General features: G+C 41.2%; 1 protein-coding gene across 2 annotated transcripts in view; it reads left to right on the top strand.

Moving 5' to 3' along the window:
• Nucleotides 1-24,786, top strand: part of LOC145341008 (solute carrier family 12 member 9) — a 90,139-nt gene that overhangs the window by 45,272 nt on the left and 20,081 nt on the right. For both annotated transcript variants that reach the window (XM_080185688.1, XM_080185687.1), the window contains one exon: nucleotides 12,185-12,309. In XM_080185688.1, coding sequence (XP_080041814.1) covers nucleotides 12,185-12,309 — 125 coding nt within the window. The remainder of the gene's footprint in view (nucleotides 1-12,184; nucleotides 12,310-24,786) is intronic.

The following is a 24,786-nucleotide window of genomic DNA, read 5'->3' as shown; positions in this document are numbered from 1 at the left end:
TCCCCACCTCCACTGACCTCGAGCAGAGTGGCAGCAGACCCCCCTTTCAATGTGGTAGTTGATAGGCCTTCAAGCCTCTTCATGCTCACCCTTGCTGCCCAGTGGAAGTACAATTTTTCCATTGTGCAATCTGCTGTTTTGAGCTCAAGGTTGCAACAGTGTGGGGGCCAAATGTGGAATGAATGACGCCATAGAGGGAAACTGCTTTAATCTTCCTACTAAATTAGGGTCAAATCTGTGAAGGTCTAAACAAATTAACTCCATTATTATATAATTACCATCCATCAAAACTGGAATTTGTATTCTTCTCAGTGCAGAGATGCTTGTTTCTTCTCAGTAAATAACTAGTAAGTAGTTGAAATAAGTAGTTGAGATCAATTTTGTGAGCAAGAAAATATTATAGTACTTAATATTGATGGAGGTTTAATATTGTCAGAAATCAATAGAATTCATTGTCAAATTGGATAGAAGATGGTTAATGACACTTTTTGTGAAGTAATTAGTTATCACAGAGTTGAGCTGGGTCAATGTTCTAAATAACATAGCTCCTTTAGTGATTGGCTCCTTAAGTTAAATTATATCTATTGAATGATTAGGGTATAGGTGTCATTGGTCATTTGAGTTTTTGGTGGCAATAATATTTATCAAAGTCGGCAAGTTAACATCAATAACAGTGCAGTTCATGTACTGATTCAAACTTTACATTTTACTAAAGATTGAATGTATTGGCAGATTGAAGGCACAGATTGCAGCAATCCAGCATACAAGATACTAGAAACTGCAACATAGTTTTTTTTATAGAAAGGCCATTAAAGCCATAGATACATTCAGCATAGATTAGCCAGAATGATGCCAAGGTTTGAGAACAATAGTTCTGATGTAAGGTTTGAGATACTGCAATTCTTTCCACAAGAGTGAGGAAGAGAGGAGAGATTAGGGAAAGATTATTTCCTTTTGGAGTTGGTGATGGGGGCGGGGGTTCATCAGTTTAAAATGATCATGAAGAGCGAGGTTAACAGGAATTTATTTCTATAAAGTATCATAGAATCCCTGCAGTGCAGAAAGAGGCCTTTCGACCCATCAAACCTGCACCGACCACAACCCTATCCAGGCCCTATTCTCATAACGCCACGCATTTATCCTGCTAATCTCCCTGACACTAAGGAGCAATTTAGCATGGCCAATCGACCTAATCCACACATCTTTAGATTGTGGGAGGAAATTGGAGCACCCAGAGGAAATCCACGCAGACACGGGGAGAATGTGCTAACTCCACACAGATTGTCATCCGAGGCTAGATTCGAACTCTGGTCCCTGGCACTATGAGGCAGTAGTACTAACCACTGTGCCACCATGCTGTAGCATGGAGTATGGAATGCTTTGTGATGGACTGGTTGAAATGGATCTCAACTTTAATGAAAAACTGGGCAACTATTTGAAGCTGAGAAAGTTGCAGAGCCATGGGGAAGGAACAGGGCAGTGCGATTAGTTTTGAAATGCTCCAGCAAAGACAGCACAGACGTGATGATTTGGTAGGCCTCTGCCTGCCATGTAAACTTTCACCATTTAGCTGGACGTGAATACTATTGAGGATGTTCAATATCAGAATCGATTGATTTTGGGATACTTTTAAGGCATATGCGTAGAAGAAGGCGTAGTTTAGCTTAATGATCAGCCACAACCTATTGAATGACAGAGCAGATTCAAAGGGCCGAATGGCTTGCTCCAATTTTGCACCTTCTCAAACAAATTAAGCGTGTTAGCTTATCAGTAGTTCCTTTGATTCAGTCCTAGTACCTCAGAATATAAAAATTATCTGCATTTTGCAATCATGTTCTGAGCCTAAATTGATGTGTGTGTTGCAAGGACTGTTCTTCGATAACTGTACATGGTTGCCTTTGCACACCTGTCTCAAATGTCTTTAGATCTCCTTTGTGAAAATAGAGCCCCAAGTCAACCTCAAATTTTATCAGCATCATCCATTTATTAATTTTCGAGCCAGAGGACATCATGGCGGAATATAATCACTCATCTTGGCATTTTCAGATTGGCACGTACCGTAATTTCTTGAGTTTCGATGCTATGTTTTGTTTATGGAGCACTGCATTATTTGTGGTCTTTCAAAAATCAGTAGATGTAAATTTATTGCAGCAGCATAAATGTGTCAAAAATCAGGAGATGTGTTGAGTTTGCTCTGCATTCAAGCATATATTGTGCACTCGGAAGATTAAAATCAACTGAAATTTTTCCTTGCTTAAATGGTCGAACGAAAAGCACTATAAGGAATTGCTCTTTGCAGCAGTGAATTGACAATCGTTTTCAGAACCTAATAAGTTGTTCTCAGCCACCTGAGATTTGAAAGCCTCATGTCACTCATTTGTTCCTCTGTGTGCTTGGAAATGCATTGAATGATAAATGTGGAAGCTGACGTACAGAAAAAATTATATGGTCGAGCCAAGCAAAGATAACCATTCCAAATGTAACCGTAGGGTCTGGTGTAATTTCATTATGTTGGACTAGTGATTAATGTGTCTGGTAATATTAATTTGTCTCTATTTTGACTCCTCTGAGCAGTCCTCCTGATTTTAACTGCATCTTGACCAGGCAATTGTTTCCTTTTTTAGAAAAAAAGCCTCAACAGCTCAGTTTGCGACAATTATTTGTAGAAATCCTTCAACTACATGAGCAGAGAGATCTTGGATCTTTGGCCAGTGTTGCGATTTAATGGATAACTACTTTGCCTTTGCATCGCAGACAACCAGCAGATCAAAGATCCTGTGGAACTTGTTATAGTTTAGTATCTGAAGCTTGAGAATATCATCAATGCTCCGGGATGAATGTAACCTTTAGTAAAATTGCTTTTCTTTGCGTAGTCACCAATTATCAGGTCAGAAATCATTAATGTCATTTTGTTCTCATTGTAACGTATAAAGTGATGTCTCCAATCCGGTTAGGAACCATTGATATTTAAATAGAAATCCAAATACCATGGGTCAGATCTTACCAGCCGTTTATGCCATGCTCCCACTGTGGCGAGGTTGGAGAATTTGACGGCCAGCCAAATCTCTGTTCGCTGTGGTGGAATGGGAAAATCCCACCGGCATGAACCGTGCTAAGATTCCAGCCCTTGTTTTCTCCAATGGAACTACACTGCAGGATTTGGGGCAGCATGGTAGCACAATGATTAGCACTGCTGCTTCATAGCACCGGGGACCTGGGTTCAATTCCCAGTGTGGGTCACTGTCTGTGTGTGTGTCGAGTTTGCATATTCTCCCCATGTTTGCGTAGGTTTCCTCCGGGTACTCCAGTTTCCATCCGCAGTCTGAAAGACGTGCTGGTTAGGCACATTGACCTGAACAGACGCGGACTGTGGTGACTAGGGAAATTTCACAGTAACTTTATTACAGTGTTAATGTAAGCCTTTCTCGTGACTAATAAGTAAACTTTACTTGACCTTTCTTCGAAACAAACATTATTGTACCTAAAAAAAAACTTCAATATGATTACATTAACACTATATAGCTTATAACTACACATTATGCACTCAGGTTTACTTCTTTCTTCCCCCAAGAATTCCATTATAAGACACATCAATCTTAAAAGTTATTTGTTTCTACAGGGAACGCCCATAAGAATGTTACAGTTCTCTGGAGAATTCTCCTCAACACCAACTATTCTCAGAGGTGAAACTTTCATTTGGCCTCACTTAAAAGTGGAGGCCTCAGTTGTTTTTTCTGGTTATTTTTCAATACTTCCAAGCAAATTCAGCTTCAGATCATAAGAAAGAAGAGCAGAACTAGGCCATTCAGCCCCTTGAGCCTGCTCCACCATTAAATTAGATTTACCTCAAAACCTTTCTCCTGCATTATTTCCATGTCCCTTGATATTTTCTCTGTCTAGAGATCTATCAGTCTCTTTTTATGGAATGCTTTATTATTTGTGGCCTTTAAAAATCAAAAGTTACCCTTTGTAAGACTTTATGGTTGCGAGGTCTAAAACCCTTCCAATTAAAATCTCAGAAATTTAAGAATATGGTCCTTGGTCTTGCCTGATCTACAAAATATGAGTAACTAGTATTTATGAATCAGCAGAATTTATTGAGCAAGGTTTACAGAACAGAAAACAGCGAAGACAGTATGGAAGTTCCTAACCCCTTAAATTACTGGGATTCCATGACATTGGCAGCACAGGTAATTGTTTTTCCAACATTTATCCCCTTTGCACGTAGACGTGAACCTGTTGAGGAGATGCCCTGGGGAACATAAAGGTTTAGTATAGCCCCTGGGGAGGGGGAGAGGGACAGGGCCAGGCAATGTCACTTGGCACTGCCCCTGGCACAGGTTGGCATCCCTGTGCCAAGGGGTCGTGCCAGGGCGGATCCTCAGGAGGGGGAATTCATTTGCATGTGGTGGTTGCCGGGGGCAGACGTCGGAGCTGGAATGCTAGCAATGACCTATGTGAGTGGGGGGGGTGGGGTCAGGGGCAAAGAGTCCAATGTTTTCGTTGGGGGGGGGGGGGGCGGGGCTGGTGTGGGAGGTGCCTTCTTGCCCACTCCAACATCCCTGACTGAAGAAGTGCCGGCTCTGGTCGGAGGAGGGGGAACAGTGGTGTGAGTGCCAACTCCAGTCGGGTTGGGGGTGGGGCGGATCTCTGTTGTGGGCTGGGGGAAGGGTTATTTAGGTTCAGATTGGGGCACCCTTTAAAAAGGCACCCCCAAACTCAATGGGGCTTTGCCGGTGCGTTGAGGCCCTGCCCCTCCTACATGATGGTGTGAATCATGTCCAGCTGTGTTTTGCAGACACATTGTAGCCAGCTCTGGAGAGAAACACACCGGTTTTCTTGCTGGAAACAACAACTATCAAATTCTGGTAAAATTGTCCCCATTGTCATCCCAAGTGGGGACTCCTTTTAACTGTCCCTTCTAAGCTGATTTTTTTTCAAAAACTCTTAATTACAGCTGCTGAATCTGCACTGTCAAGTAACTTCAAGTCATAAAGCTATTAAGTGTAGTTTTTCACAAGTAATAGCTGCCATTCTATAAAGTATAGGAAGAAGTCCCACAATACCAGGTTAAAGTCCAACAGGTTTATTTGGTAGCAAACGCCACTAGATTTTGGGGCTCTGTCCCTTCGTCAGATGAGTCCAACACCAGCATCTCCCCACATCCTGTAAGGTATCTCAACTGCCCGTTGTCTCGCTAACAAAAGTTCAAACCAAATTATCTAACTTAAAAAGCGGTTAAAGAATAAGATCCAGAGACGTTACAGACCAACAACAAACCCTAAAAATCTGTAGTATTATCAAAATCTTACATTTTGCAATAAGACACTGAGGTCCATTATAGATTGTCCCACGAGCTTCAAACTAGGCCATTTTCCAGCTTCTGTTCCCTCTCAATCTGAGAATAGAGCCTTTGCTGCCTTCCACATGGTCAATGTTGAAATGAACGTTTTTCGCTGTTACAGTATAGGTCTATCTAACTCTCACTTTGGCTAAATTCTCTGTGAGCTGCAGGCTGCACACACCAGTTCCAAGCTGCAATTAAAAATTCTTGCCCAGACAAATTGAAACTGGAGAACGTTCCAACGTTCCTACGCTCCACCTATCTCCAAGACGAAGTTGCCTGCTTTGGGCTGACCTCAAACTGACCTTTAAGTTAATTATCCCTCTTTTAAGTTAATTACCTCTCATTTACAATTTATTTTTTGATCTGATGAAGTAAATTAGTTTTACAACCTTTCAGAGATTACAAAATGATTTTAAACTAACGTACCTGGAGGTTTGCAAACAAAAATGTGTCTCTGGACTGCCATTATTGTTGAATGCAGTGCAGGTATTATATACCCAGCTTTTCAGCTGAGTAAGCGCACCTGCTGTTTTATATCTTCTATTCTGACTTTATCAGACAAACTTGGGTCACCTTTTGAAGTGCCATTTCCTGAGGTATTCTGACAATCTGTAAAGCCTATCGTTTAATCACCATGCCTGTTTAGCTGTTAACGTCTAAAGATGGCCCAACCTTTTAAATGTAATAGGTTCCAAGCTGGCTTTAATTGCAATATCCCATTATTTTACAGTTAGTTTATATTCTAAAGACATGAACCATTGACTAGATATTTGCAACAACTGTTAAGATCATAGCTTTCTTCAGTATTTTTGAGTGCATCTCTGATGTAGTCAATTTCTAATCAACATTCCAGGTTATTTTCCCTCCAGTCTGTCACCTCTTCTGTCCCAACCTCCTCCTCATCCTATGTTTGTCCCTTTTTCTTCAAGTGCCTCTATATCTGTTATTGTTTTGATATGGTGCACACTTGTGAAGGGTGAACAGTGCCAAATGTTGGATCCCAGGTCCTCCATTTTCCTCCACAAATGCCATTTCCTCCTCATTACCTTTCCACTGAGGGTTTCCATTTTAAAGTAAAGGATAACATAGGTACGTTTTTAAATATTTATTTGCATCACGTTGCACATATAAATGAAAAGGATCTGGCAGCTAACCTCAAACATGAGAAGCAATTTTTAGTGAAGTCATCGAGAGAAAGGTTAGATGGGTTGGGCAACTAAAATAAAGACTCGAGCTGTAACCGTTCAAATAGATTAAATTATTCAGAAAGCAGGTCTCTGGAGATTTGCAAACAAGCTCATTTGTCCAGTCCTTACATTTAGTTCTCAGCGTTACTTCATATAAGAGTCCAGCTAAGACCTGAATTATGTTTTGCCCGACCACACGGCTATCTCAATATATTTCAAACCTGTACCACATTTGGTATTTGAGAATTGGAAAATCATCACATGTCGAATCAAAAAAACTAGAACTGTCTCAGATAGGATATCTCGTAGCTGCAGCTTTGCGCCTGCAACAGACCCATATGAGAATGCATTCAAGATTAAACTTGCCACTGTCAATGCTTCTGTGAACTTGGAAAGCTATTTCACCCAATTTGATTTGATTTATTATTGTCACATGTATTAACACAGTGAAAAGTATTGTTTCTTGCATGCTATACAGACAAAACATAACATTCATAGAGAAGGAAATAAGAGAGTGCAGAATGTAGTTTTATAGTCGTAGTTAGATTGTAGCAAAAGATCAACTTAAGGTAAGTCCATTCGAAAGTCTGATAGCGACAGGAAAGAAGCTGTTCTTGAGTCGGTTTGTACGTGACCTCAGACTTCTTGTATTTTTTCCTGACGGAAGATGGTGGACGAGAGAATGCCTGGGGTGTGGGGTCCGGAATGTGTGGGATCCTTAATTAAGCTGTGGTACAATCAGAAAGAATGCTTTCTATGGTGCATCTGTAAAAATTGGTGACCGTCGTAGCTGACGTGTCAAATTTCCTTAGTGTTCTGAGAACGTTCTTTGCCAAGCTGCAGTTTTCATAAATCTGCAGCCCTGTAGATTCATAAAGCAGTGGGGTGACATCTAGAATTTTTTTAAGCCAGTCTTTAATCTCCAGGTCATGGGTGTCTCTTCCATTCATAATAATTCATAAAATGCCAGGTGTACCTCCTATATACAACTTGCAGACAGGGAATCTTAAGATATGTTGCTGCACTGTTTCTGATCGTACAAAGTATAATTACTTTCTATGCGTTAACCTTGCCCAGTTTTACATTTGTCTACCCGATCACTTGTTGCAACTGCATACTAACTTTCTGACTTCTATTCATTCAAGGGATGCGGGCTTCACTGGCTAGCCAATATTTTTTGCCCATCCCTAATTGCTCTCAAAGATGGTGGTGAGTTGCGTTCATGATCGACTGCAGGCCATGTGGTATAAGTATATCCACTGCATTGGTAGGGAGGGACTTCCAGGATTTTGACCCTGTGGTGGTATTCCAATGTATTTGCTGCCCTTGTCTTTGGTAGTGGTTGTGGGTTTGGAAGCTACTGTCTGGGGAGCCTTGGTGGGTTCCTGCAGTGCATCTTATAGATGGTACATACTGCTGCTAGTGTGGGTTTGTGGAAGGAGGGCTGCTTTGTCCTGAATGGTGTCCAGCTTCTTGTGTAGTGTCAGAGTTGCACCCATTCAGGCAAGTGGAGAGCATTCCATCACACTCCTGACTGGTGTCTTGCAGATAGTGGACAGGCTTTGGGGAGTCAGGAGTTGAGTTACTTGCTGGAGGATTCCTAGCCTCTGACGTGCTCTTGTAGCCACTGGTCCAGTTGAATTTCTGATCTGTGGTAATGCCCAGGATGATAGTGGGGGATTCAGTGATGGTAACACTATTCAGTGTCAAGGGACGATGGTTAGATTCTATATTCTTGAAGATGGTCATTACTGGCACTTGTCTGGCATGAATGTTACTTGCTGCTTGTCAGCCCAAGCCTGGAAATTGTCCAGGTCTTGCTGCATTTGGGCACGGACTGCTTTGGTATCTGAGGAGTTGTGAAAGGTGCTGAACATGTAATCATCAGCAAATATCCCATTTCTGACCTTATGATGGAACTCTACGAGGACACGAAGATCCCTCTGTACTGTGAGTTCTGCAATCTCGTTCCATTTCAGTAGTAAACTGCTTTTACATTCTTATCCCTGCTCATCTTCCTTGACTTATCTGCAGTGTTTGACATGATGGAACACTTGATCTTTATTCAGTGCTTCTCTGATGTTCAGTTCCTTCTAGTGTAGAAATCCCCTCACGGCCTTGCTTCTCTCAAACATAAAGTAACGTGATAAACCTTTTTTAAAAGGTTTTTGAAGTGATTTATCTAATGACATTATGCGTTGTAGTTTCATAAAAAACAGTGATAGTTTCGCCAGTTCTGTGTAAGATATGGTCATGATTTAAAATACAGTATAAAATATTACCCAGTTTCACCCTGGCTCTTCCTATAACAGCAGTGTTCCGCATACTGTTTGCAAAAGAGAAATCTGTAATCCAATTCCCCAGTGTTATTGAAGACTGTACAAAAGTAAGCAACACCAATTCACAATGATTGAATGTAACCTCTCTGGCCTGTTTCATGTGGATATGACTTAGTGCCTCACAGCTCTTCCATAAACAGTCTGTGGCAATGCTAAGATTAGAAAAGGCAAAAAGAAAATCAGTTGAGCTGCTCTGCTAAATGTCATGAGGGAATTCAGACATTATGGGAGGCAGGGAGGTGGGCTTTAAGATTACGCAGCAGCAATGGGAGTGAGTGAACGTTCTCTACTTTAATGAATTCCACTTTATACCCTGTGCTCAAAGAATCAAAGCTCTGGAAGAACATCATTAACACTTTAGCAAAATATTGAATAAAATCAACAGAAGATGAGAGAAAGAATGAGATCTCTACTTGTCCGTCAAGTTTCTAACTCTTAGTAGTTTCCAGATTGAAGTCCTCTATTTGAAATTAAGTTTATGAAGGTACTAACATATTTAATTCGGTCATGGCCATAATCTACAGTCAAATTGAAGGCAAATGGAAATCCTTTCATATATAATACGCACTTGTCCCTCAGGACCACTTGAGTATACACTAGGTACTGGGCATTTAACATTTTTATGGATAGATGTATATATCCTAGTACTAACTAATCTACTGAGTGGTTTGAGTTGAAAGGTTCCCACCACTTAAACTCATTATAATTCCCTTCCCCAATACACAAAAAATAGAAGGTACTCCTCGTAATGCCTTTAAGAAAAAATCCTGTCATTTTTGCATCGGATTATTTGTTAATTTAGATATTTTTCATTCCCTCACTGCAGCCTGGCTTCACACTTGGTCATTTTTCCGGCTTCAAATGATTAAGCAGAAAGTGTGAGCTTCTAGCCTGATATAAAACTAGTGCCATTTCACAACATGCTTTCAAGCCTACGTTAATCAATTCCTGGGACTGCTCCTCCATTGAGGTTTTCGATTTAAATCGGCTTGTTTTTGATGTAAGATTCATATTCCACACAACCAGTGTTCAGGTTGCCTCCATCCCATTGGACTTGGTATTTTAGGGAACAATAAATACAACTGATAGCTTACATGAAGGGCACTCATCTTACCCAACCTTCTGACATCTCTGGATTAACATCAAAGTTGTATGTGAGTAAAGGCACATTGGATTAGAAAGAGCCACCACTGGAAGATCCTGCTGGTGGGAGTGGCTAGAAAAATTCAGCCAATCTCTCAATTGCTCATCTCACTCACTACCATGCACGCAAAGACTAGATACAGATGAGGTTAAAGCAGTAATTATACAAATGGAATTTTCATGTCATATTTGAGTTGATATTTGAGTTGGATTGAAGGATTTTCACAAAACAGGCCTCTTGTAGGTGAACAGCTGGGAGATTAGTTCTCAGGTGGACTTGGAAGCTGGAAGAAGTCCAGTACTTTTGCTGCATTAGAAGATGTTGAGCTATGATGGTTCAGTTGTTTCGGATGCTTCTGGTATTTTGGAAGTTTCTCCCCAACAGGCTACGTTCAGGTTATACAGCAATCCCTGATGGGTAGTTTCAGTCACACAACTGCAGGATTAACATTCGAGTTGTCCAAACCTGATACAGTGGCAGTTGACAATGGTGATTCACTCTTATCTCTGCCCCAACTTGAGTTCAAATGTTCTCCTTTATCCACTATGGCACTTGCAGACCAATGTTCTCAGGCTTGCTGGGTCATCCTTAGACAATATGATGTGTAAAACTTGTACCCTTAGGTCCATGTTTAACTAAATATTGGCCACATATTTAAACTGTGGACAGTATTCAATTATCTGTAGGCACTTGTCAGGTTGCAACCATTTTCACAGGGCTGTTTTCACGAAGTTTGATATGCCCAATGTCTTCTTGTGCTGAGCATGACATTGGTAGGATATATGTCACGAATAAAAGGTATCTCCAACAATGACAAAAGTGAACGTTAAGTGATTTTTTTTTTTTCCCCCCTCCAACCTTGCCGAGGCCCAGGGTTACTGAGGCCACTTGCAATGTCCAGAGTGCCACCCTGCTGGGATTAGGTATCTCAGCAGTGGCATGTATTGCATAGTCTGGGTATATATTGCATAGTTACAATTTGGCTTTGAGCTCGACAACTCAACTTCCAATGCCTTTTTGGTGCCTTCATATCAGTGGTTAGCTGTCCATCTCTTTTGCAGCACTGAGAGCAGGTAGTGTACGGTTCCCACTTGCACAGTGCTCATATCAGACCTCTATACTCACTGAACTCAACCGCTGACTAAGTTTTTAACTTTAGAAAGTGTTGCTTTTACCTTTTCTAATTCTGAAATGGTTACAATTGTGCGAAACGTTTAACTAACCCCAGTTGGAGGTATTTACAGTTTTAGTCAGCCCCATTATGGAAATAATGTAGGAACACAGGCATGTTGTCAGGGATGAGGAGCTTACAGTTATGAGAAGCAGCGTGAAAGATTGAGACTGTTGTCACTAGATGAAATGTTCAATGTAATAAACGATTATCATGGGATATATTGTAATCGATTGTTTGCAATAATCCATGAAGTGTTAATAAATGTGTACACATTTAATATGGCTTGAAATAGAATTGAAGGGAAGGTTAGGAAAATATCTTTAGATAATGGATGGTTAGAATGTGGCAAAAAATTGTTGACGCTAAGCCAGTAAATAATCTTAAAGACTATTCAACATCTTATTGGAAAAGAGTAATCTTGAAGAAGAGGGTACTGTGACATTAGAGCAGTGTTTCATGGGGAGAAAATAGGAAGTGAATTGATGGGCAGTGCTAGGTTCTTTGCTATAATCCAATAATGACAATATTGCTACTTATTACTAAAGACTGTGTGATTTATTCCATGCTAAAAGCCGAGTTTTAACATTTTATTTCCGTAAGTCAGTGGTTCTTTATGAATGTAGTGTGAACACTGGCATGTCTTGGCTTCCCAGTTGTGTAAAATGATGTATTTATACAATGTACAATGACTTATCACAGGGCTCCTTTACTCATGTTAACTCCCCATACCCTCCGGCAGATGGTGCGTTAAGATTACGGCGACTGTTTATTTTATTATACCCTTGATCTGCATTCAACTCTGAAGGGAAATCTTGACCTTAAAACATCTTTGACAATGCCAGAAGGCAAATGGGCTCTGCAGTATTAGAGGGGGGGAAAAAACTCTTTCCCACCAATATTTATGTGAACCATTGTTGCCTGTGATTTCCATGGGAAATTGAGTGCATGCTTGTTTAATTTTTTGGTTTTCAAGTTTTGTTTTTGCTTTTACAGCTTGTGTTGTTTACTGGCAAATTGAATACCATTGCTGGGATAGTGACCATCTTTTTCCTTTTGGTCTATGCTGCCGTGGATCTAGCCTGCCTGGCGTTGGAGTGGGCCTCTGCACCAAATTTCAGGTACGAAGGATATTTTGCACATTAATTGATGAATGTTTCCAAATTCTGAGCTACTCGAATTTCCATGTCTGGCAAAAGAAAATTGTGTTTTATGTATCTGCAGTTTTTATGGTTCCTAATTAAAACCAATGTAGGGGAAATAATTTAGCAGATATGTTCCTTATGCATATCTGATGGATAAAAGCTTACGGCCAACTCCATTAAAATGGTTGCGTTTGGATGAATTTGCCTCACTAAAGCATAATTCTGATTTGAACAATGAGTTCCCTCACAACTTCCATTGACCATATAACATTGAACTTTCAACTCATATGTTCAGGATTCAGTTGTTAATTATTTTGAAAAAATTTCAGGATAACAATATGGCCACAGATCTTGTCACAGATTGTGTACTGCAGAGCACTTTATCAATCAAAACATCAGTAATATTATACAGATTTTGTTCTACTCTTCAACAGATTTCTAGGTACCTCTTACAATTGTTGCTCAATTCTTGCCTCTAATAATGTGTAAGGAGCTAATAAATTTCTTGATCATCAAGTGGAGATCATCTGTCCAGCTGCCTTTTGTGCTCCCATCTCTCCCATATTCCTTCTAAATTGCATTGCTAGCAGGCCCTTTCCCATATTCCTCATTCCCAACTACCACGCTTTTTTTTTCTAGTTTCTCTCCCATTTCCTCCTACACCCCCATCTCTACATCCTGCTCCCTTATTCCCACTAAACTACTTATCCTGGCCCACTGCCTTTTCATAATGGCCGTCATCATATGCCACAAATGAAACCACAGCAAAGTGATGGTTTTTAAGGTGCCCGACGAATGGCACAATGTGGAGCTGCTGTTCAGTTTGCACAGCACAGAAAATAAATAGTTTGAGATTTTGATCAGTGTGATGTTGATACAGTAGATAGGCTTTCCAACCTGGCATCTGCACTGTTATAAGAATTGAATAGAATAAAGTGCAGTCTGGTAAACAGTGGTGAGTACCTACAGTGCAGCTTGTAGATGATACACATATCAGTGATGGAGGGCGTGAATGCTACCCCTTCCACAAACAATCAAACGAGCTGCTTTGTCCTGGATGGTGTCGAACTTCTTCCGTGTTATTGGAGCTGCATCAATCCAGGGAAGTGGAATGTGTACCATTCCTGACTCATGCCTTATAAATGGTGGACAAGCTTTGGTGGTGGTGATGGTTAGTCCACTTCAGTTTTTGGTCAGTGGTAACCTGCAAGATGCTGATAATGGGAAATCTAGCTATTGTATCGTCATTGAATGTCATGGGGCGGTGGTTAGATTCTCTCTTAGAGATGGTCATTGCCTGCTGCTTGTGTGGCATGGATGTTACTTGCCACTTGTCAGCCCAAGGCTGGGTATTGTCCTCGTTTTACTGCATTTGGACATGGGCTGCTTCGGTATCCGAGGAGTCACTGACAACGGTGCTAACCATTGTACTTTCATCAGTGAACATTCCCACTTCTGACCTTTATGATGGAAGAAAGTCATTGATGAAGCAGCTGAAGATGGTTGGACCTAGGACACTACTATGAAGGACTCCTGCAGTGATGTCCTGGGGCAAGAGATGATTTGACCTCCACCAACCCCAGCCATCTTCCTTTGTGCCAGGTATGAGTCCAACCAGCAGAGAGCTTTCCCCGATTCCTATTGATTTTAGCCAGGTTTCAAAGTTAAGAATGATTTGGAAGTCCAAAACAGAGAGTTAGAAAGAATCAGCAGGAGGCATCAAAAGAAAGAGAATATAAAACAGTTTTAATATGGCAATAGCATAATCCCACAAGTGCCTTTTTCTTTATTCTTTCGTGGGATGCAGGCTTTGCTGGCAAATATCATCCCATCCTTTCTGCATACACACATGTTTATTTTTCAAGAAATCCATATTTTATTTTTTGCTTTGATCATTTTTTGTTTTCCAACTGTGTTGCTTGTGGCTTGAATATAAAGTAAGGGATTTGTTCTGCAATTTTTCCAGAATATTTACAGTTGACAGCAAGCTAATATTTTGGTTGTATCTGGTTGCATTGTTTTAAACTGTGATATTTTAGCTTTATTTCAAACCATTGCTACATTTTCAAATTTTGTATGATCCTTTTATATGCCTCCCCCTCATTCCACTCTCCCCTTCATTCCACCCTCCCCTGCGCACAGGGATACTCACTGTCCCATCTCCCTGTCTCTCCCCCCCTGCCCCACCTTTCTGATTTCTCAGTGCAGCAGTGGGGGATATCCTGACTTTTCGTTTTAGATGCATTGATAGTACAAACTGGTAGGCAAGTTATTCAAAGTCCTGGACAAATAATTTGTCATTTTTAAGAGATCTGAGCAGATTGTGAATTTGAACTCCATTCAGTATGTAAACTTGAAGAGGAAAATGTTGCTAGCATTGGTAAAGTGACCATGAATCTGTGGCATTGTAAACATCCAACTGATTCACTGATAGAGTCCTTTGTTCTGGCTAAAATGTAACTCCAGTCCATCATCAACATGATTAACGCTCCACAGCCTGCCGAAACCATTCCATTATATCAAATGGTAAGAACAAATAAGCGTTAAAAACGTTATTTGCCATCTTAGCCTAAGGTCCTTTTTCTCTAGAAAAACGATTTGGGACATTGTGGTAACTTGGGATAACTTGATCACAAAAAGTAGTCAAACGTATTGTGAAATTCAATCTTCTTATCAAATGAATTGAAATACAATATAGAATGGGTTCCGATCTGGAAGCAGTGAGTTACACAGCTCCCAAGTGGTAAGATTCAAGCCTCGAAAACCCACGCTATTGATGGTGTCACTCGCACATGCTCACACCCACTAAAGACATTGGTGTATACATTCAGATATGAAGGTGCCTACTGTAATGTTCTATAACACTCCTCCTGCCTTAAAGTCATTCCCCTTAAAGAAAGAAACATAATGAAACTCATGTCTTAATTGTATGTCAATCTTTCAGGGTTACCACTGGTGACTCAGTAGACTCAAGTGAGGCTTGTTTCATGTTGCTGGACTTATGGGTGCAGGAGTAGGTTGAGTGTCTGTGCATGAATGTCCCTCATCCTTTCCTGGAGCACTGGATGCCCATCAGGAACCATTTTGTGTCATGGTTCCATAGTAGCACTTGCTCCTGCAATGTTACCTGGAACTTTTGCTGCCTCTGAGTCATGGCATAGACGAATGTGATCCTGATGTCTGCAAATGACTCCTCCATTGGTCAGTTTCACTCCCAAAGATACTGGACCATTTTGGTTGAGAATAACCCCAGGCAGCCATTGTTGATTACTGCCAAAATTCCACTCATGGACGCAGTCATTGGGGTTGAAATGTCTCCTTGGCATGTTAGTCATGTGTCTGCATCTGCTTTTCCTGTCGCCTTCCCACTCTCACTTTGATATCTGGATGTAGCAGATCCAGGTGAAACTATGGCTTCCTACCCAGTAATTCAGCTGGTGAGAATCCAGTTTCTGTTTGAGGTGTAATACGATGCTGAAACGAGAACTGAGAGAGTTTGGTTCTCAAAGTCTCACCCACCGTCCTCTTCCTCTCAGCGTCTGAACAGCTCGCTCTGCTAAACTATTTGCAGCTAGATGAAAAAGCGTAGTGCGCAAGTGGCATATTCCATTCCTTTGCATAAATTCTTGGAACAAAACACTCGTAAATGTTGTCCTGTTACCAGAAATGAGATTCCGGGAAACCATGAGTTGCAAAAACTTGACCTAACTTTTGCAACCATAATTGGAGCTGTAATGTAGCCCGTGATGTGTACTTCTAACCACTTCATGTATACCCACGAGGACTAGAAACATGTGACCCACAAAAAGGGCGTGCAAAGTCCCATGAAGCCCCGACTACTGACGGTCAGGCTTCTCCCATAGGTGTTAGTGGCACCATCTTCTGGTAGATCTGACAGAATTTCACCTCACTCTCCAAATCCTGATCCATATTAGGTCATTTGACATACAACCTGACTAAATGTTCCATTCAGGAGGCACCTGGGTTAGCCTCATGCACAGGGGATAACCACTCTGGACTCCCATTGAATCTAACCGCCTGCACACTCGGGTCAGCCTTCCACTTTGCATATAGCTCAATTCATCATCTCCTATAAATGTAGGCCATCCCTACATAAGGAATTTCTTCAGCTAGGATAGGATAGGGTCCCAGTAGATCCACTATTTAATTTGTTTAGTGTTCACTGGAAAATGTGAAAGCCTGTCAAGCATGAGAATTGTCACACGAGGAAATAATGTCTTGGTGGGCATTTCTGGTAATGGAAGATGGACTATTGAGTTTAAGAATTGGCAAGGCATGTTGCAGCTTTATAGAACCTTAGTCCGCACTTGGACTATAGTGTATAATTCTGGTCACCACACTATCCAAGCGCTATGGAGGTTTTGGAGAGGGAACAGAAAAGATTTACCAGGATGTTGCTTGGCATGGAGGGCACTATCTACGAGGAGAGGTTGAAGAAACTTGGTTTGTTCTCGCTGGAATGACAGAGGTTGAGGGGCGACCTGATTGAAGTCTATAAGATTATGTGGGGCGTGGATAGTCAAAACTTTTTTCCCCAGGGTGGAAGAGGCAAGTACTAGGGGGCAAGGTTTAAAGGAGATGCAAGAGGCAAGTTTTTTTTTTACACAGAGTGTGGTGGTTGCCTGGAACTCGTTGCAGGGGGAGGTAGTGGAAGCAGATACGATAGTGATTTTTAAGGGGCATCTTGACAAATACATGAGTAGAATGGGAATAGAGGGATATGATTCATGGAAGGGTAGCGGGTTTTAGTTGAATCGGGCAGCACAGTTGGTGCAGGCTTGGAGGGCCGAGGGGCCTGTTCCTGTGCTGTAATTTTCTTTTTTCTTTGGATTCAACACGTTTGCGTTTACATTGCCCTGCCCTGTACACAATGTCATACTGGATGCTGATGGAGTAAGTGGCCAGTGCTCTCTTCTCCCAAGGCCATGGGAGGAAATACACTTGAATTCCCTGAAGACTCATCATTGTCTTGTGGTTTGAACATATAGTGAACGAACAACCATAAAGGTACTGATGAAACCATTTCACATTGAAGACAATGGCTAGATTTTCCTCATCTAAGTGTGAATATCCTGTTTCAGCTATTGACAATGTAAGTTATGCAAAACCAATAGGTTTTTTTTGGCCAGTCCTCCATCCAGACGAGAGGGTGCTGCCCCAAGACCATAGGATGAGACATCGCATGACAGAATGAGTTCTCTGTCCTGATCAGAGTGAACAAGCAGTTTAGTTGATTGTAGCAGTGCTCTCACATCCTTGAAAGCTTTCTCTTGTGCTGATTTCCACTCCCATTGGCTCTCTTTGTGGAGCAGCAGATACAGTGGCACCAACACTGTTGAGAGGTCTAGCAGAAACTTCCCGGAGTGACTTACCATGCTCAGAAATGACTGAGCTCAGACTTCAGGTATTTGGAGCTTCCTTGATAGCCCTTACTTTGTCTTCCACTGGGGACAGACCCTACACTATCATTTTGTGACTCAGATATTTCACACTCTTACAATATTACGGGTGCATGCCTGCCTCTGAAGATCTCTTTAACACTTGATCCAGGTTGCTGAGGTGCTTCTCCTCAGTTTTCCCTGTGATCAGAATGTCGTCCAAGTGAACTGCTACAGGAGGAATCACTTGCAACGGATCATTTGTGTGTCTGAACAGCTCGCTTGGCTAAACCATTTGAAGCTGTATGAAAAGGTGCAGGACGCACATGGCGTATGCCATTCTTTTCTAAAAACTCATGGGACATCACTCGTAAATGTTATATCTTTACAAGAGATTCTGGTAAACCGTGAGTTGTAAAAACTCTGCAAGTCAGACTAAGAAGCCATCTTGAAACCTTTGATGTACATTGTAAGTTGAGATGCACTAAGTTTTTGTAAAGTTTGTGTTCACCAGGCTTTTGCACTTTCTTAAAAGTTGTGCTATACAGTTATTTTTTTCCAAACTTGGGTGTTAGAGTCAAATGCTTGCACAAGATCAGTGTTTGGGCATCACATGGCCAGCTGTTCAAGTAGTGGGGTAAACCCGAAAGTAGGAACTTCAAGTACTGAAATGAATTGTTTCTTTGGTCCTGGTGAAACTAGTGTGAACAGGAGCTGGGAAAGCTGAATTGTGAAAAGCAGATGATTGAAAAGCTAATGATGTTCTACTGAACACAAATGAGAATAGTGACGAAGTATTAGCACAACGTAGCATTGTTTTATGAACTCGCGTGCAACAAAATATATGTTGGACTAATTGCTAAATGAGCCTCATTTAGTACAGAGTACTAAGGATACAGAGGAGATTTACAAGGATGTTGCCTGGATTGGGAGGCATGCCTTATGAAGATAGGTTGAGGGAGCTGGGACTCTTCTCCCTGGAGAGACGAAGGTTGAGAGGTGACCTGATAGAGGTTTATAAAATGTTGAGAGGAATAGATAGGGTGGATTCTCAGAGGCTATTTCCCTGGGTTGAAATGGTCGCTACGAGAGGACACAGATTTAAGGTGCGGGGAGGCAAGTACAGAAGTGATGTTAGGGGTAAGATTTTCACTCAGAGGGTGGTGAGTGAGTGGAATCGGCTGCCGTCAGTGGTGGTGGAGGTGAACTCGCTGGGGTCTTTTAAAAGACTTCTGGATGAATATATGGGATTTAATGGGATTGGGGGTTATAGATAGGTCTATGGATTGGTAGGTATTGATGTGATCGGCGCAACTCGTGGCCGAAGGGCCTGTTTGTGCTGTAGTGTTCTATGTTCTATTTATATGTGACGGTGTTAAAAAAAATTGCAAATGAACTGGAGAAAATATGTAGCAATTCTGTTCCGAAACTTACGATGGGAATAATAAAGGAATGGAAAAGGAACAACAATTTGTTTTAATTACAGAATAAAATAAGTACTTGGTTTAATAAATTGAAGTCTCTAGTAGTTGGTTTCTATGGGTGCCAACAAATTTAAAGTATGCACCAATATCCTGATGGGTACAAAATCATGCTGCATTAGATTTGCCACCTTTTTGAAGTAAAGCAGTGTGCCTTTAAGTGTATTGAAGATATGTCTGTTAAATGTGCACATAAATTAAATGTAAATTTAATTTTCCACTTGTCACACTTGCATAGCGTGGACACCAAGAATGTCACACTTTGGTCACACTTTAATATGGAGAGTGACCCTCTTTCACCTTAGCCTAGCACCTTCCATAGCCTATAAAAATCAAACCTGAGCAACCAGCAACTTTTAAGTGGCTTTCTAAATAATTGTTTTTGACCCAGGTAAGGGTAATACCCTCAAGGAACACATCATCTGCAAATAACTGTTAGTTGTCACAGTTTGAAATCACTAAGCATCTTTTAAGGAACTGGCCACTATAAAGGTTATTAGAAAACTACCATAAATGATAGTGCAGCTTTGTGTGAAAAAGCACCTTGGAGATTTTTTTCAGCTTTCATTTTTGCTGCAATTTTCTCGGCTGGGTGCTTTGATTATGGCTAGTAGATTGTAAGATAATGACATCAAGCAAGATTGCATTTTAAGCTTGCTCTTGATACAGCACTGCGTATTAGGGGAAAAAATAAGGGCTGGCTGGATAGAAATCGGAAAAGAAATGTTTTTACTTTGAGCTGATTAGTAGCAAATTTTCAACAAACTTTTAGTTTCCAGCTTAAGTTATTTAGGTGACATATCTGTGACAAAATTCAATTGTTTTTGTTTTGTTACCTGTCTGACTGACTCAAGATTAGTAGCATTCTTGTTGAAAGTACAGAACAGCACTGGCTTAATTTGCCAGTACACTGTGATCTGTTGACTTTTTTTGAACGTATTATGTAAATACCACAGTTGAAAACTCAGTGAATCCCTTACTGCTGTGCCACAGTTCCTGTGCTACAAAGATAAATCCTTTGGAACATTTTCAGAGTGGACTTTTTACTACAGCATCGCTGGTAACAACCACAGCTGAAATCTTAAGACTGACGGACACAAAAATCATGTTTTTTTTTTGTTGTAATAGAGTCTTCCTGACTCCTGAAGTCCTCTTGAACACAGAAAATGTGCTGTATCAGCATCAACACAATCTCGGCAGTGATATCAGTGGAGATGCAATCGTTATAGTCTCGTGATTATATTCGGGTCAAGCTGCCCAAGTCAGTTTGCACCTGCTCACTATACCAGGATCTACCTTGCAACTGGTGCTAAGGTAACCTGGCTGCAGTTTTTGGACCATGACTCTGCACTTGGGTCACTAACCTGTGAAACACAGAAGTTCTGAAGACTTTTAGATCTTCTATGGTTATTATCACCATGTGTTTAGTTGTTCAGATAACAGTTTCTGCACGTGAAAGGATAAAAGTCTGAACTCTGAAACAATAGCCTGAAAACCATTTACGAATCATTTGTTTGATGTGAACCTCTGAACATTGCAACGCTAATTTAATGAAGCAGTTCTGAGCATAAACTGCAAGATAGATGTGTTTAAATCTTTAAAGCGTGTTGAATCGCTATATACCTTAAAGAATTTTAGTTTTGTGAGAATAACTGCACTTTAGCATGCTGGGACCTGTGTAAGTTATCGCAGGTACAGATGAAACTACAGTTAACGTAACTACAAATCCCATGCCTTCAGCAGCTGCAGATGGTAAGGAACAGATGTGGAGTCAATCAAATGGCTTCAGATACATAAACCTGGATGTAATTTAGTCTGTGGAGGCAGAAATCCCTTCACCAAAATCCCTTTATTTACAATTCCAGCAGCAGTGCACAAGAGTGCTCGCAGTTAGCAGTCACCCTCTGGGTGTCAGAGGAACTGACACTCCCGGTCAAATACAAGACCAACACTCCCCTGATTGGTCCATCAGTTGGATCCTTACTGCAATAGCCAATCTCATTGGCCTGATTGAAGTCATTACACTGGAACCCTCACGAGCTGAAAAGCTTAATGAAGTCTACTCCTGATAATTCAAAGTTACCAAATTACAGTTCAAATTCTTGCTGCAGAAAGAGACATTCTGTCAAAGCTTTTCATCTTGATCTCCTCAGAACATTTTTTTTGTAATAATAAGGGGTGGTCCATTTAAGACTAAGATGAGAGGAATTTCTTCACTCAAGACGGTGAGTCTTTGGAATCCTCTACTCCAGAGGGCGAATGAAACACAATCATTGAGCATGTTCAAGACGAAAGTCAGTACATTTCTGGATACCAATGGTGTCAAGGGATAAGGGGATAGTGCGGGAAAGTGTCATTGACGTAGATGATCATGATCTAAGTGAATGGCAGAACAGGCTCAGCAGGCCCAATAGCTGTGTTCCTAACCATGAGCCTTCACAACTTCATACACTCATTGGTTATTGGCTGCTCCAAATTGATCTTGTGCAGGTGAGAAGTGGCTGTCATCCCATCACAGCCTTCTGGCCTTCTAACTTCATTGTTAGGCTGTTTCTTCTGCCCACTCCAAATGCAGCCTGTCACAGTGGGAAAGATGGCACCTTGGCCCATTTGGGTTTAGGAGAAGACCCACAGTCGTCTCCCGGCAGTGGGAAAACCTCCAGTGATTGAGTTGAATGTGCACATGAGCCCCTGGGGAGAACTGGTATGCTCGCAACAAGTTGTCAATTAGGCCCATTATTAAGCAAACTGACACCAATTATCTCTAAGCCCACCAGAGTTTGGTGGTGCTTCAGGGATTACATGCTAGTGGCATGGTTTTCCTGTGCTTCTTGAAGACTGCCAGGCAAACCCCATTTGTCTATTTCAAAGGAACTTAGTATTGATCAAGGGAACCAGCAGAGGGGATGACTGCTGAATTCAACCCCTGTTCTCATCCTTTCCCTCTGTTCCCCTTCCTGTCTTGCAGTCTGCTCCCTGCAACTCCCACCCTAACTCATTCACCTATGGCCTGGGTCCCTAAGCAATCTGTGGCTGCTTCTTGGGTGTATTACCAGTATTAACTCCACTTCCAGTGGGTGGGATTTCTGACTCCGTGGCCCTGAATCCTGGGTGAGGGCTGACACTGTTGAACACCTCCCTCAGTAGCAATGCGGATTTCACGTTGGTTCTCCAACTGTGGGCTGAACACCCAGCATTAAATTAAATTCCACAATTGTTTGCAATTGCTCGGTATTTCATTTAATCTTTGATTTCTAATCTCCCTCTTATTTTCTCTCCATTTTTTTCCTTCAGCTGACTAGGCAACTTTTCATCTCTCCTCTCTCTTGCTGCCTACTCAAGTCCATCATTTCCTAGTATTCCATTTATCCTGACACTGTCCTGGGTGTGAATTGTACTTTGAACAGCACGTGGCTACCTTTTTGTGCTTATCTGTTGTAGGCCCATCAGTGACCCCAACTGTCCCATCCTCGTTTGCTCCCTCTCTCTCTCTCTCCCTCTCTCTCTCTCTCTCTCTCTCTCTTTCTCCCCCCCACCCCCTCACCAGTATTTTCAGCTCTGCTTCCTGAAGCTCTGTCCCTTAAACATCACCACCTAATTTTCTACCTTTTTAAGAGCTTCCTTAAAATCCGTCTCGAAGATCATATACTCAAGGAACAATAATTAGAACCTCCCAGTGCTGCAAATTTGTCTACGCCATTGAATGAATAAATTGTATCCATTTTCCATACACCTTTGTGAAAAACCCTGGGATGCGTTTCCACGCTGAAAGCCCTTATATCTTTGTAAGTTGTGGTGATGGATAGATTTTCAAACAATTTGTCAAGGCTCCAGATGTCAAGTTTTTTATTTTGTTGGCTCTTTTTTTTCCAGGATATACTAAATGTGCATTTTCTGTCGAGTTGATGAACAACCAACCTCAGCTTTTGCTCTCGTTACTCACTCTTATTACTGTGCTGCATTTTCCCTGCCGCATCTCGACTCTTTGGCTTTATTGACTTTATTCTGTGCAATGATTTGACTTCAAGCTGAAATTCCTTTGCCACATTACATTCAGAAAGACAAATGTATGAGCTACTTATAACGCACAGCTGTCAACCTGTACTTGTGAATTTGAATTGAGCCAGTCTTGGGGATATATTTGCTCATACCCTCCTTTAATGTTTTTGTAAATTTGTAGCTTTGGGGCGCTATGTAATTCTGTCAAATGTCAGACGAAACTATTTAATTGTAGAGATTGGCTTAGCACATAGTATTTAAAATATTACTTTTTAAAAAAAGCTTAACATTTGCCAACAGAAGTAACAGGGACTGTATATCTCATAATTTTAACCTTTCTGCTTCTTAAGTACCTCTGTTGCTTTTCCTATTTCAATATTTTCAGTTCTGCTGTTATGTCTTTTTGTGCAGAATGCTCTTGTTAATTCAAAGTCTGGGATAATTCCAAAATTATCCAGTCATTTGAATTAAGCAATTTAAATCAAACACCACTGGAGGCTTTTTACGCTGAAAATAATTCACATTAATAGATAATTCAAATGAAGTGACTTTGAAATAAAGGGCTAGATTGTCTTGAATATAGCATTTGAAATGTTAAACAATTACCGTTCTTTATTAAAAAGAGTGAATTATTTGCCTCCAAAACAAAACCTTGCTGAAACTAAAAGTGCTGTTTATAAAAAGTCAAGTGAGACGTGCCTCTGGTATTTCCCACCTTCAATTTGCAACCTGCCCACAGCTAATGTATTGATATTTCAGAAAAATCTCTCAGCCCAGGAGAACTCATTTTCATTCCCATGATGAACAGTTTGAGCTCCACATGACTTAATAATGGTGTCAATCCAGGGTTTGTAATGGGGTGGAAGTGTTCAAGTGTATTTTTTAGTGCCACAAGTAGGCTGACATTAACACTGCAATGAAGTTGCTGTGAAAATCCCCTATTGGCCACACACTGGTGTCCATTCGGATATACCGAAGGAGAGTTTAGCATGGCCACTGTACCAAACTAGCATGTCTTTCGCACTGCGAGGAAACCAGAACAAACTCACGCAGGCACAGGGAGAACATGCAGACTCCACACTGACAGTGACCCAAGCCAGAAATGGAACCCAGGTTCCCTGTCCTTGCCTGCAACGTACCTTCCCTCCACCCCACCCCATCCCCTGCTCCCTGCAACTCTCATTCACTTATGGCTTGGTCCCTGTGCAATCCATGGCTGCTTTTTTGGGTGTATTACTCAGCAGTAGTCCCACTTCTGGTGGATGGGATTTCTGACCCCGTGGTCCTGAATCCTGGGGAAAGGCTGATGCTGTTGGATGTTCCCCTCGGTAGTGATGCAGGTTTCACACCAGTTCTCCAACTGTGGGCTGAACTCGCAGCATTATATTAAATTCTGCCACTGGTTTCCAATTGCTAGGTATTTCAGTTAATCTGTCACATATCTGACCTGAGTTCTTTGTCTACTGGTGTTGCGTACTTTGTGTGGCTTTGGATTTTTGGCCATTACTCTGATTTCTCCTTTCTATTTCTAATCCCCTTCTTATTTTCTCTGAGGAAGAATTTAGCATGGCCAC

This window comes from Carcharhinus amblyrhynchos, chromosome 3 (assembly GCF_965287045.1).
Source record: "Carcharhinus amblyrhynchos chromosome 3, sCarAmb.v2.hapA, whole genome shotgun sequence".
NCBI lineage: Eukaryota > Metazoa > Chordata > Chondrichthyes > Carcharhiniformes > Carcharhinidae > Carcharhinus > Carcharhinus amblyrhynchos.
Note: the sequence above shows the minus strand (reverse complement) of the source record. Positions and strands in the feature narration are given on the sequence as shown.